At 39.1% G+C, this 13,695-nt stretch overlaps 1 protein-coding gene across 34 annotated transcripts in view; it reads right to left on the bottom strand.

Moving 5' to 3' along the window:
* Positions 1-13,695, bottom strand: part of MACF1 (microtubule actin crosslinking factor 1) — a 293,808-nt gene that overhangs the window by 22,353 nt on the left and 257,760 nt on the right. For all 34 annotated transcript variants that reach the window (XM_036232126.1, XM_016157363.2, XM_036232219.1 and 31 more), the window contains 18 exons: positions 13,053-13,279; positions 11,875-11,997; positions 11,684-11,785; positions 10,968-11,069; positions 10,700-10,873; positions 10,450-10,605; positions 10,120-10,317; positions 9,443-9,571; positions 8,551-8,724; positions 6,839-6,994; positions 6,530-6,736; positions 6,271-6,390; positions 5,655-5,824; positions 4,459-4,618; positions 3,459-3,653; positions 2,986-3,114; positions 1,941-2,084; positions 1,271-1,459 (listed from right to left, as the gene is read on the bottom strand). In XM_036232126.1, coding sequence (XP_036088019.1) covers positions 1,271-1,459; positions 1,941-2,084; positions 2,986-3,114; positions 3,459-3,653; positions 4,459-4,618; positions 5,655-5,824; positions 6,271-6,390; positions 6,530-6,736; positions 6,839-6,994; positions 8,551-8,724; positions 9,443-9,571; positions 10,120-10,317; positions 10,450-10,605; positions 10,700-10,873; positions 10,968-11,069; positions 11,684-11,785; positions 11,875-11,997; positions 13,053-13,279 — 2,855 coding nt within the window. The remainder of the gene's footprint in view (positions 1-1,270; positions 1,460-1,940; positions 2,085-2,985; positions 3,115-3,458; positions 3,654-4,458; positions 4,619-5,654; positions 5,825-6,270; positions 6,391-6,529; positions 6,737-6,838; positions 6,995-8,550; positions 8,725-9,442; positions 9,572-10,119; positions 10,318-10,449; positions 10,606-10,699; positions 10,874-10,967; positions 11,070-11,683; positions 11,786-11,874; positions 11,998-13,052; positions 13,280-13,695) is intronic.

The raw sequence follows: 13,695 nt of genomic DNA, 5'->3' as shown, positions 1-13,695 counted from the left end.
GAAGGACGGGGCAACTATGTTACACACCAAATAAGATAAAGATTGAAAAGCATCTGTTGGATTTAGCCAGTGGGATGTGACTGGGACAGTGTCAGTGGTCTGAGGGGATATGAGAGCCAGACCACAGGGCCTGGGTAGAAGACAGGGAAGAAGCAGCTTAGCTGAAAAGGAGAGAGGAAACAATGGGGGTAACTTAAGGGGATATGGGATTGACAAGACATGTCTACCAGATTCAGAAGAAAGTAAATAGGAGAGCTTGAAGATACAAGGAAGAGAGAGGATAACAGAAACAAGGACTGTCCTTGAATTGGAAGATAATTTCTTAGTCAGGAGAGAAGGTGTCAATGTAAACAATGTAGGAAATACAGGGAAGTCTCACTGATGAGGTGAATTATTTATATACACACAAAAAGCTATGTGCCCATAGCATAACTAAACAAGACACATGCTTGTATTCAATGTAAATAATCATGGTTAAAAACCACATTTGCCTCTTAAAGGTATTCTGTAAAGACAGCTCAACTGAGCTTTTCTTTCTTCAGTTTAGTTTTAGACCCTAAACTTGATGTATTGTCTTGGTCCATTTCTGAGTTCATGCAAGAGTTCTTTCTGAACCCAGGAGTAATGGAGACAGACTAATGGGACCTTGGCTCAGAGAAAAGTCAATAGAAACAGGATGTAGTGGGCAGATTTCTGAGATGGCCCCTAGGATTCCCACTCCTGGTGTATATATGCCTTGTGTGATCCTCTCCCCTTGAGGGTGGGTAACACCTGTGGAAAGGATGAGATAGTCGCTCATTCCCTTGATCACATTTTATAAGATCTGTCAGAACAGACTAGGGGCATTTCTCCTGCTGGTTTTGAAGACCTAAATTGCCACACTGTGAGTGTCAAGTAGCTAAGACCTGATGGTGGCCTCTAGGAGCTGACAGCAACTCCTGGCTAACAGCCAGCAAGAAAATGGAGATCTCAGCCCTACAACCACAGGAAATGAATTCTGCCAACAACTTGAATGAGCCTGGATGAGAACTGTAGCACTGGCTGATACCTTATTTTTAGCCCGATAAGGCCCTAAGAAGAACCAGCAAACTCATGTCCAGACTTCCCCTGCCCCACAGAATCTGTGAGATAATAATTGTGTATTGTTTTAAGCTGCTAAGTCTGTGGGGATGTGTTAAGCAGCAGTTTAAAAAGGATGCACAGGGCAAAGGAAATGGGCTCCACAAGTGACACAGGAAACAACAGTGAGCACACAATGCGGTGAAGATACCTGATGCTCGGCAATAAGGGCTTTAACTCGGTCAATGTTCTGAGGGATCGGCTCCTGATCCCGCTGGATGAGGGTGGTCTCTGCCCACTGGATCCACGCCAGAAGTTCTTCCAAGAGTTCGGCATTAGCCACCAGTTCTGACAGGGCTGTTTCAAGACGCTGCTGATGCTGCTTAGCCCATGTCAGGACCTGGGAAAGAGAAACCATCACCTATTTTAGTCAAGCACATTCCTTTGCTTTTTTCAAGTCCTTTTCATCTGATCCTAACAGTGACTTTTTAGGAGAAAGACCATCCAAGTAGTCTAGAGATTTCACTCTTATTCAAGTGACATAGCTGGATTAAGAGACAGAATAAGGAGCTCTTCTGAAAGCAAGCCTAGTATATCCTATTAAACAAGATTTCTGAGGAAGGAGGAAGAATTCACAACTTGTTCACTGGAAGCCATCAACTACTAACACATTGCTACACTGGCACTTGGTCTTCCAGATTTCTGCACATTACCAAGCAAACAGCCATTACTAAAATGCTAGCTTAATTCTTGTTGAGGTTTTCCCAGTGAGTGAAAGATTGCTTATCTGGGGGAAGGAAGCTCTGTGGTATTTTATCTTTTTATTGCTATAACCCATTTTATTAGGCACATGTAGTCTTCCTCTAAAGCCAAGAACATACCTCCTCAAAGCGGGCCCGGATGATGGTGATCCAGTGTTTGATGGTAGTGATGCAATCGGGATGGCAGACAGCCAAGATGACTTCTCCCATCGTCACTGCTGTGTTCACATCCACTCGCTTTTCTTCCACTTTTTTCATGAATTCCTAAACATAAAAGATAGGAAAACAAAAACTTAAGAAATCTACTCTAGCAGAACTGTTAGTTTATACTGTCAGGGGGAGAAATTTTCCGTGCATTTTTTTCTTCCATGTGTTTGTAGACAGACATCTAAATGCCTGTATTTAGGTGTCTCTTGCATTTTCTTTTCAGTTCTAAAAGACATGAGAAAGTGAAAGGTTTATACAAGAATAACTTTCTCTGCTACAGATGACAAGGACTAGGGACACTGGGTATGCCCCTTTTCCTATCCTGAATTAGTTTCTCTCTTCGAAATTCTGTTTTTATTCATTTCCATATGTGTAAGTAGTACTAGTTTTGACAAATAACAACTATAAATAACGCTACGATATTTTTAAACTGCCTATACAGAATACAAAAACAAAACCAAGATTTAAATTTCCCAGTGGGTAACAAAAATTAAAAAGAGAACACTTCCCACCGCACTAGGACAGTCACACACTGAGGCCCCAGATACTGCATCATATTCTGCAGCTTGGTAAGAGGTTCTAGGAAGGCTGATCAGGCCTGAAGCTAGTAACAATAAAGAAAGTCAACAAAGTCGTGGGCAGGTAGGGAATAAAGAAGGTGGAACAGTCTATGTTTTTTCTTTATATAATACTATGATATTTGACTTGTTTAAACCAACACATACTAGTTTTGTAAAAACGAATGAATCATGACATTTAAGGTGTCATAAAAACAACCAGTTACTTCCTTCTCATTCCTGCTAAACCAACAAGCTGGGCCCATTCTGGTTCTGCTCCTTTGCACATCAGGTCTGAAATGTACAAGCAAAAGCTGCTTTCCTTTAGTTTGTGTGTGTGTGGGGGGGGGGGTAGGGGGGGTCAGCCCTCACCGAGGTGGCACCCTGGGGGCTGAAGTTACCTTATGGGTGTCAATGAGAGACTGTAGGGCCTCTGCGTCATCAGGAAGTGCTCCCCGAAAGCGAAGCGTTTGCTCTGCTTCTGAAAGCCATTCCAACAGCATGTGGACTGTGTCCCGAAACTCTTCTGCCTGAAATAACCAAGCACAAAGGACTGAACCTCTCTCTCTACAGTCAACGTCCTGGACACTGAGAATGCCAGAAAAAGATCTGGGTCTGAATTTGTTAGTACATCATAGACATTTGAAGACCCTATTAGAGCCCCACAAAGGTTGTCTTTCATTTGTAGATCTTTGAAAACCAACTGAATTTGTTACTTATCTAATATAAGCGAGTATGAAAATCTTGTAGAACATTCAGAATATATATATTTGAGTTTATGTTCATTTTGACATGGGCTGGAACTGATCCTAAGAAAGAAACTAGAATGCATCTGCTCAGTCCCACCCTTGGGTTGTCCCCTAACGACTCTGACCTGTTTTAAGGCCTGCTCAAGACGACTTTGTTTGGAGACGGAGAGTTTACACACAGTGTCCCAGCGAGTGCTCAGTTCCTGGAGCTGCCCTTTCACCCACGTGGTGTCATCGCGACTATTCTCAATCAGCTCGCGGCCTGACCGCTTCAGTACCTGAACAGTTCCTGTTCGCTTTCCCAGTTCCTTCTGGAACACCTAGAAAAGAAAACAGGTGAATTAGTTTGTCTGAGAAATGTTTGAATCCAAGAAGAAAACCCACAGAGAGAGTGATCTTTTAGAGTTCAGTGTTCTTTGGTAGGTTCCAGCCATGTGTCTTATGCACAGAAAGAGGCAGGACAATGCATAAGAAAATTCAACCAGAAAAGGTGGCTCTAAGTATGAGCAGTGTGACTTTGGATAAGTTGCTTAGCTGGAGTCAAAGTTTCCTAACCTGTAAAGCAGGAATAATGTTATACCGACATTTCTGGAATTGTGACAGTTAAATAAGGACATGTATGCCATGCACATAAAAAGAAAATGATTTAATTTCAAGGTAAACTGAATGTTTTTTGCTAAAGTGGGAAGACATCATGCAGCTCAACACGACAGGAGTAGGTTACACCAAATACTGGTGCACACGGTGCTGGGCTTGTTAGGTTCAGAAAAAGTTAAAAAAGCACTCGTTTTCATTTTAGATGTCGGTGGAAATGGATATCTTAAGGGGCTCCTGAATTTACATCCATTCTGTGACTCAACTGAGAAATACAAACAGGAAGGGGGTGGGAGAACCTCAAAGTGAAGTTTACACATTGCCAAATCTGAATCAAACCAATTTTGGTCAATTCTATATGACCAATGTAGAAATCTGGCAGCAATTTGTTTAAATACAAAGAGCAAGAAGCTACACCTCTGACAAGCAGGAATCCAAGCTCTTTCAGGCTTCCTTCTTTCCCTAGAAGGCACACATAGGTGGAAGTCCCAATGGCTGTGCCGTCCATACAGCCCAGATTTCACCACTTACCTTATGGGCATCCATGAGGTTCATGACAAGATCGAGGTCTCCATGCACGGGCTGGTCCTCAGCCAGCTGCGGCTCCACTTTGTACAACCAGTCAACCAAGGCCTGCAAAGCATCCATGAACTGGCCTGAAAACAGCAGGGCCTCCTCCAACTTGTGCTGCCTGAGAAAAGCACACAAACCTCACCATTATTAGAGATTCTATTATGAAAGGCCCACAATTCTGGCTGCTGAAAGGGAATACTGCTTGAATTCTACATAGAGAGGAACCTCCATGTTGGAATGGTTAGAAATACAGTAAAAAGTGACTAAGAGAGATGCCTAGACATTTTTAATCAAACCACTCTTTAGAATCAATTAAGCATAGTGCAGGAGACAGATGCCCTTCTGGCACTTTCGAGTTGACATATGGACACACCCTAATGACCACAGTCTGTGTTCATTACTTCATGCCACTTCAGTAGAGATGATGACGACTTTGGTAATGGATTGGAGACAGGAGTTCAACTCCTAGGTCTACATCACCCATGTTTCTTTACCTCTTTGAACCTTAGTCGCCTCATCTAAAAATTGGGAGTATAAATAATATAGAGATACTATAATACTAAGCATAGCATAGTGGGTAGAAATGGAAGAAAGTACAACTTTTAGAACCAAACTGAATGGCTTCAAAGCCCAGCCCTGCTTCTGAGTAGCTGAGTGACCTTGGGGGCATTAAGAAACCTCTTTATGACCACTTTCTCATTTGTAAGATGAGAATAATGGTACCACCATAGTGGCTGTTGTGAGGGTTAAATGATTAGCAGGTACATACACAGTAGAAGTTACTCAGTACGGGTCAGGTATTATGATGGTTAAATCAGACGATACATGCAAGGCTTTGCATAGCATCCAACATATGGTGAGAGCCCTAAGTGAGAGAGCTACTAGTATTACAAATTAGTGATTTAGTTACTGATCTTTTATGATTGGCTTGATTTTATGGGTCTCTCTCTTCCTCATACAATCAAGTTTAAAATGAGAGAATTTTAATATTTTATTCAAATTATTTCATAACTCTCACTGAACTAACTGGAGATACTGAGATGCTACAAAACTTATTACTGATACATTAGCTTTATTACCACTTATGGACTCCAATAAGAGTTTCTTAGTTTTGGCATAACATACAGACCCATGAAGGGGACATTCACGCTCACCTCTCCACAGACTTGCCACATACAGTATCCCATTTGTCTCTGACTTCTCCTAGTAAGTTGTCAAGTTTCTGAGTGTCATCAGAAAGCAAAGTCTTTTCTTTCAGGGCTCTGCCAGTTCTAATTGTGGTATCATATACAGGCTGTTTGCCACCAAGAGTTTTCTGAAATTCCTGTTTCCAAAAAGAAAAGAAAAAAAACATGCTAAAGTGAGAAGACATCTTGATTTGGAACAAAGAAAAAATTTTTTGTGTGTGTTTTCAGGTTGGTAATTAGATACAGTATAAATGTCACCACTTCCTGAACTACAAATAATAAGAGCTTATCCTTAACAGATTCACGAATTTGTGCTTATACTACATACAGCGCTGCGTATTTCTAAAAGCCTACGATTTTAACTGGTTTACTCCCACAACCAGTTGTTTGAACTGTTATTTAAATGAGTAACTGTCATGGTTAGACACTGTCTAGATATAAAATGGAATGCCGGCTTCATCATCTTGACTTTTTAATATTAACCGATTAATTTTCTTTTGACTAGCTCTGATTTTCACTTTTAGCAAGCTACAATCTTCAGTGAATACCAAGCTCTGGACCTAAAAGAAACAAACTGCTTTACCTTATGCTTAGAGAGCTGAAGTTTAATTTTGTCTGGGTCATTGGATATCTCCAGTTCTGAGTCCAGGTGACTCTCTGCATCTTCTAGCCAGTCAATCAGTTTTTTCCAAGCTTCATGGAACTACAATTATGTAAGAAATAAGTTATAACAGGAAAGAATATGCAAACTATACAACACTTTTATGTGAACCAATCCAAAGACAATAATACATGTAGCCCAAGGTTGTTCAGTAAATCAGTATCTTTCTTTTATAACTTACTTGTTTTGCTCGCTTCCTGGCATCATCTAGTGATCGCCCTCTTTCAATAGATCGCTGGACAACTTTCTCCCATCGAGACTGGACACTAACCAACAAATTCTTGATCAGAACAACGTCCTGCTTTTGGCTAAGGAACTTTAACTGATTCCCGGTTTGATCCAGCTCAATGATCTGGTCTCGATGAGCATTTACTTCATTAGCAAAAACCTGAGGGAAAAATATTGCTTTTAAAACTGAAGACAAAATAGTGGAGCATCTCCTTCAACCAGCCCTTTCAAAAGAAAGGCAACATCATAGTGTCATAGTTACCTTGTGCTCCTCTATCTGGGAAAGGACAGTGTTTAGAATCAGGCTGGGAGGAGAAGCGATGTTTAAATTCTGCTCTGCTAGAGTGAGCCAGTTGATAAATTCTTGCAGAGAATTCTGGAATTCTGTTGCCAGGTTGAGGGCCTCTTCCAGCTTTGACTGAATTTTAATTAAAACACACACAACACACACAATGAAAAAGTGCCAAATTCAGGAATTATAGCTTCGAGGACAAAGGCATGAATTGTATACCAAATGAAATGACCTCTAAAAAGGAAGTCTCATTTAATCAACTGCCAAATGTTCTTTGTTTGCAAAGAAGGAAACACTTTAAAGTTACTGTCTGAAACTAAAAACAACTGTATGAAAAAGGAAAGATCACAATTTGCAGCTGAGTTGCCTTCTCTGCCATTTCCTACTTTCTAGGACATTGAAGACTAGGATAAACTATTCAACATGTACTAAGTGAACAGACCCATTAGTGGTGATAGAATCTGCAGCCTACTTTGGACAAAGCCTCATTTTCTTTTAATGTTCTTTTTGTGGCATAAAAACAACTAAATGAAAAGCACTTTACTATAAAGATGATGCTCACTGCAGTGCTCTCTGTTTAAATGTTTTCGGAAAACATGGCGCCTAAAAATGTCTAGGTCTGAAACTTATTCTACCCTACGAATAGCAAAGGTAATAATAGATATTTCAATAATGTACAGGCATGGAAAAATAAAATCTACCTCAAATCTACTTACTATAAAATGTTTAGGAATATATTGCCAAATTAGGTGGCAAGAAATCCTCCTCACATCATTTTATTGATATATTCTTTAATATAGCACTACACATACTTAATACATGATTTTAGTGAACTTGAAATGTAATGTACTTGTGAAATCAGAAATAACTATCTTTTGCTTGACCAGTTCCATTGATGATGGGTATATCTTGAGGCAACATGCTCCACTGTTGGGAAAACCCTCCAGAAACTGATTATAAGCCAGAATCTGCTTTGGTTTCTTTAATTGGTCTTAGTTCTACATTCTGCAGGAACTGTAAGCAACAGCCTGTCCAAGAATTAGAACACGGCCATATACCCAGGTCCTCTAGCTATTCTTTGTGTAACCAAATTATTAGACCCTATGTTAGAAAAATTGTAGAAAATTAATGATCCCAAATCACTTTTCTTTTGAAGAGAATTTGATTTTTGAAGAAGTGGGAAGAGGCCATATAATTTATTTCTCTCTTGATTTTTAGTACAATTCTTTGCATACTATACTTATACTAGAATCCAAATTCCTTGTATGGAATTATTTATTAGTCATACTCCCTGAATGCTCTGTCCCCATCCTCCTAAACCTAAGTCACCGGTTCCAACATAATCTTGTTTTCAAGTAGGAACACAAATCTGAATAACAATGGATACAGGGTCCGCCATCAAACAGTAATGTCTTAACTGGTAAATGGGGGGAAAAAAAAATGAATAAAAGAGGCAAATATTGGTAGAAGCTGGTACCATCAATGCAACTTGGCATGGATGGAAAATAGAAATTTAATGGCAGAAAAGATAAGATGATTAGCACAAAGGAAATTCTGAGACTATCAATTCTGCAGCTTCTGGTATAATAAACTAGTCTTAAAAAAATCCTCATAGAAACCAGATGGTAATTACATGCCACCACCAAGCATACCACACACTACACTGTATTTTGTGGTGATACCTTTCTTTCTTCCATCTTACTGCTGACGACATGCCACTTCTGTTCCAGGAGTGCTACGCTCTGTTCCGTCTTTGAGCCAGACCCAGAATCATCACGGCTTAGAAGCATGAGCCTTCCCTTGTCAAGTAGTTGATTATAAGTCTCTTCCTTGGCTTTGAGCTGGGAATAAAGTTCCTATAAGAAAAGGCAGGAAAGGTATCAATAATGCCAATTCCCTGAAAGACAGTCACATACAGATTATGAGCACAGCATGGAAAAGTCCAGGAAGGTCTCATCTTGATTAAAATCCTTTCTTTTGGATTCAGTTCAACTGCTGAGCAATTAGGGAAAAAAAAACCCCACCAATATTCCTTAATATAATATTAAAATAATCTGCCACCAAGTAAAAAGAATTGTTTTTAAGGATCAGAGATTATAAAAATAGACTCCAATAATTTATTGCTCCTTTTCCTGAAGGACTTGCCTAGAAATTATGTTGCTTTTTATTCTGAGCCACTTCCTTAAAATACTGCTAGTATCTATGGGATTTCCCTAAATCCCACCTAAGTAGTCTTTTTCTTATGTACGACTGCATTTGAGTTGTGTATTTGTCTTCTTGATGCTCTCACTTCAAATCCATATTCTTGTGCTCACTGAACTGACCAACTCAAAATTTACCAGCTCACCAATGTATTTCCAGCCAGTTCTTCCCTGTCACCACTGGAAGCCTGTCGCCACAGGCTTTCAATACCCCTGTCTGTGGTAGGGCATTAAAAGCCTGTATATAGGCAGCAGTCCGTACGGTTGTACTATACTGTCACTAAAAAGGTACTACTTTGTAGACTCCCAGATACATATCTTTCTGTGAACTCAGAAAGGAGCTACTGAATATGAAATGCTTCTGCTCAATTACCATATGTGTATCAAGTTGTTCCCTAGCAGTTTCAGGAAGTCCTCCTGTGGGCTTAGATGCAGAAAGTTGGGTCTCCATTCTAGTCAGTTCCAAGAGGAAGTCTTCAATTTCACTGTGGAAACCCTGGGCCTTTTGAGAAAAGACATATCAGCAAGGTCAGTAGTCAATTCTAGCTTCAAAAGTAAACTTTCTAAATGACCATAAGAATAATTTATCTTGAGGGAAAAGTTCTGAGCTGCTCGCAGGCAGAGCTGCTCTGTTGCTGGATTAGCACAGGGCCAATATATTTATTTACTTTTAGAATCTAGCAGAATCTTTCAGACCTCACTGTAACATATTATAGATGTCTGAAACAGTTGATAAACTGGTTGACTAGGGTACTGTTGAATATGGATAAGGAGAGACCTAACTTGATAACTGAATCTGTGGATAAGGTTTTTTATAGCAAAGATCTACTAACTTTGAATAGTAAACAAAGAGACTGGACTACATACTATCCTCCCAAGCCCATCAAGTCAAAAGCTGTTCTTTCCAGAAAAGTTACAGCACAGAAATGACCTTCCTGTCCAGACACAGGGGGCTCCACCCCAAATAGCTTTCCTTTTGTTGATTTAAGCTTTCTTCCAAATGTTGCTATGTGCACAGCTCCACCTACCGAACTGGGACGATGCACGTACCTGCTGCAGTGTTGACTGAAGCTGCTGCTCCCTCTCCTCTGTTTTTTGTAACACTGACTCCCAGCACTGGTTCATAGTTTCCAAACGGCTCCTTAAGCTGCTAGCATCATCTCCAGCACTAGACTCCAGCAGTTCATTGCCAGCTTTGTTGACTGTTTCCACTGTGGCTTGATGCGCCAACACATCATTTTTTAGAACCTAAAGAATGTTAAAAACATAATTTATCTCTGCAGATAACCTCAAACCTGGTTCTCTAGGTACACAAGACTTCTGGTGGCAATATCTGGTCTCAAACCAATAGGCTTAGAGATGAAAAATAAAAATACTTACATGGTGCTTCGCGAGCTCAACTTCGATGACTTTTGGATCTCCACTTATTGGTCTCTGAGCATCTAACAACTCTTCAGTGTGAATGAGCCAACTCATTAGTTCTTCTAAGGCATGCTGGAACTGGCCAAGGGCCAAGAGAGCACCTTCTAGCTTATGCTACTCAAAAAAGATATAAAGAGAACAAGATATTGTTAGAAAATTAGAAAACAGTAGCTAGTAGTCCATTTACGTACTCCACCATTTGCTTTACCTGTCTGTGGGCAATTTTTTCACCCAGGTTCTCCCAGAGGTGTTTGAGTTCCGTCAATGGTTCTCGTATAATGTCTCTATCTGTTTCGTCAGTAGCTTTCTTTAACATCAGTTCCCCCTGGTGATTGAGCTTTTCCATCTCAATTTGCTGTTGGTAAACTTCCACTTTGAACTCCTATCAAAAACATACTTAGTGTTAGCATCCAACCAAGTCTTTAAAACTAAAAACAAGCAAACCTTCTTCAAAAAAGCCATTCCCAGATACGAACCTTCATTTCATTTAACTGATCTTTAACAGTGTTGAGGTCAGTGCCGACAGGGGGCATGGTGCAGAGTTTAATCACAGTGTTATCTAGCCAGTCAAACATAGCCTAAAATAAAAATACAAATAAGCGATCAAAAAAACAAAAACGTAAGGAGTCAGGAGAGAATTAGCATTATTTCTGCTTATTTATCAGAGATAAATCAAAGTACCATGTGCTGCTTGTTTTTAGGTGAAAGACAGAGGTAATTAATTCTAGTAATACGGGGATTTAAGAATAAAGGCAACATTACTGAGATAATATCCAAAATAAACTATAATCTGAAATAACTAAATGTGAATAAAAGTTGACATTTCTCATGGTCAGCTAGCAAGCTCATAGTGTGCCAAAGCTACTGTGCCAGGTTGTACTTCAGGATAACCTGGGTTTGGAACCTCTCGCAAGCAATGATTTTCACAGCAAGGCCATCTTCACTGCATAGCCACCATGAGGATAACTACGATGAACACAAGATGATGAAAAACATGTCAACAAGGGTAGAAATTTGGGTATCAGTACTTTTTACACTTAGAAGTCGGAAACTGGTTAGAAATACAGAAACAGGTTGTCTCAGGCTTGAGAATGTTGTGGTTCTTGTAAAGGTGGTCCACTCTCATGCTGGATTCAGAATATGCCAACACAGAACCTGTTATTTCTGTGGTGATCACCTTATGGTTTCTCACCTGAAGAGTATCCTGATACTGCACAGCGGCTTGCATGGCATCCTCAAGCTTTTCTAGCCTCTCTTTCCATGTTTTGTTTAAGTTCTCCCAGGCATTATTCATCTAGGGGAAAAACAGATTCTTCAATTAATACCATTCTTCAGTCTGAGTCCCTAGTATTTCATCAGAACTCCTTATCCATTTCTCCACACCTCATCAATGCTTTTCTTCACTTCAGGCTTCTCAGTTTCTCCACAGGCAAAAATCAAATCTGCTCCAAGGATTCGAATAAACTCCAGTTCCTCATGTAGACCATCTGTCTCTTCCTTAATAGTCTACATGTAAATGAACAGAACATAAGCCAAAACAGAAGCAGAACAGAACTTCCCAAACTTTGCAAATGTAATTATATCTCATCAATAGCAGATGTTAAACAGGACTGTCAACTTCACCAAAGCCTTTCAATGTTCTTATAGTATTTCATTTATCTAAATAGTGAAGTTTCAGACTCTGGTTATTTATCATATACATATACAAAAAATATATGTTTCAAGTTTATTTAAATATATAACTATAATTAACAGTCTGTGAAAGGTACAATGAGCTCCAATAATTTACCAAAGGTTGATCCTTCCTTCCTCCAAAGAGATTATAATCTATAGCCAGAAGTCTATTATAAAGACATACATCAACAAGAGTAAATAATATAACACGAGTCACAAATTTAATTGAGAGACTTGCATAAAAGGAATGCTAGGCTATATAATTTTAAAGAAAGCCAGTTCTGTGCCAGATCCTAAAAAGTGGTTCATGAACTGGTAATGACAGGGGTGGGGAGAGGGAGAATGGTTGAAATAAGACATAAGAGAGACAATATCAAAACAGACGTGGCTTGAACTAGACTGAAAAAAATGAGAGGATAAATGCATTTAGTAAAAATAAAAATTAGGCCCCCAAAAAGACTAGAAAAATTTATGTCAAAGAAGTGATCGTTATCTTTGCATGATAAACAGAGAATTTATTTTCTTTTCCACCTTCTACTCTTTTGCATTAAAGAAATTTACTTGAGAAACAAAATAATGTATACTATAGCAAGGACTAAATTCAGAAATAAAAGCAAAACTGGATTTTCTAAGTATATTATATTAATTTGAATTAAGTTTAAAACTGAGAAAATTAGTTTTGTGTGATGAAACTGTTCTATATCAATCTATAAGCAGCAAAACTTGTATATATAAAAAAGAAATCTATTTACAGATATTTCCTTCAAGTAGAAAACATCCCATTGAACTTAAAACAGCTTTTAAGGCTAGGCAGTTAGTTAACACAATATACTTGGATAAAGCGCTTTTCTAGAGGACAAACACATAAGGGTGTTTTTTGTTTTTACCTCAGCAGCTTCAACCTGTTGTTTGATGATGGATGGGTCAATGCCTGGGCTTTCTAAGTCATGGACGATGTCCTGGGTGTCTTTGATGGTGGTCAGGAGAGCTGCCATGTCATACCAGAACTTCTCTGCTAGTTCAAGGACATCAAGGAACTTAATTTCTCGCTCTTCAGCCCGAGCTTTAATGTCCTCCCAGAAGAATACCATTTGATCCAATTTGTCCTGGATTTCTGAGGGTGTAAAGGAGGACTGCTGTAAGTACTAGAAATCAGTTTCATCAGAAACACTATCTAATTTTACTCACATTTTCACTGAAATTATCTTTAAAAAAGCTCTAAGGATTTATAACTAAAAGATAGTTTTCTATCTTAGTTTTATTATTTCCACATTTACATTTTCTGCTTACATTGGTCTCACATATAAAGAGATCACAGTGGTAATCTGGAAATGAATTATCATCTAATATAAAGGTACTGGAAAGATACAAAACACCTAACCTACTAACTTATAAAGGGACTGAGATTTCCATTTCCAGTGTTCTGTGTTGAATTTGCTGTTTTCCATGAAGTGTTAAAAAAGGTAGTTATGTTCTATCCACTATTGATACAGCAGTTCACTCATATTAGGGGTTAAAGGAGCATTTGTT

Source organism: Rousettus aegyptiacus, unplaced genomic scaffold (genome assembly GCF_014176215.1).
Source record: "Rousettus aegyptiacus isolate mRouAeg1 unplaced genomic scaffold, mRouAeg1.p scaffold_m13_p_1, whole genome shotgun sequence".
Classification (NCBI taxonomy): Eukaryota; Metazoa; Chordata; class Mammalia; order Chiroptera; family Pteropodidae; genus Rousettus; species Rousettus aegyptiacus.
This window is presented reverse-complemented; position numbering and strand designations above follow the sequence as displayed.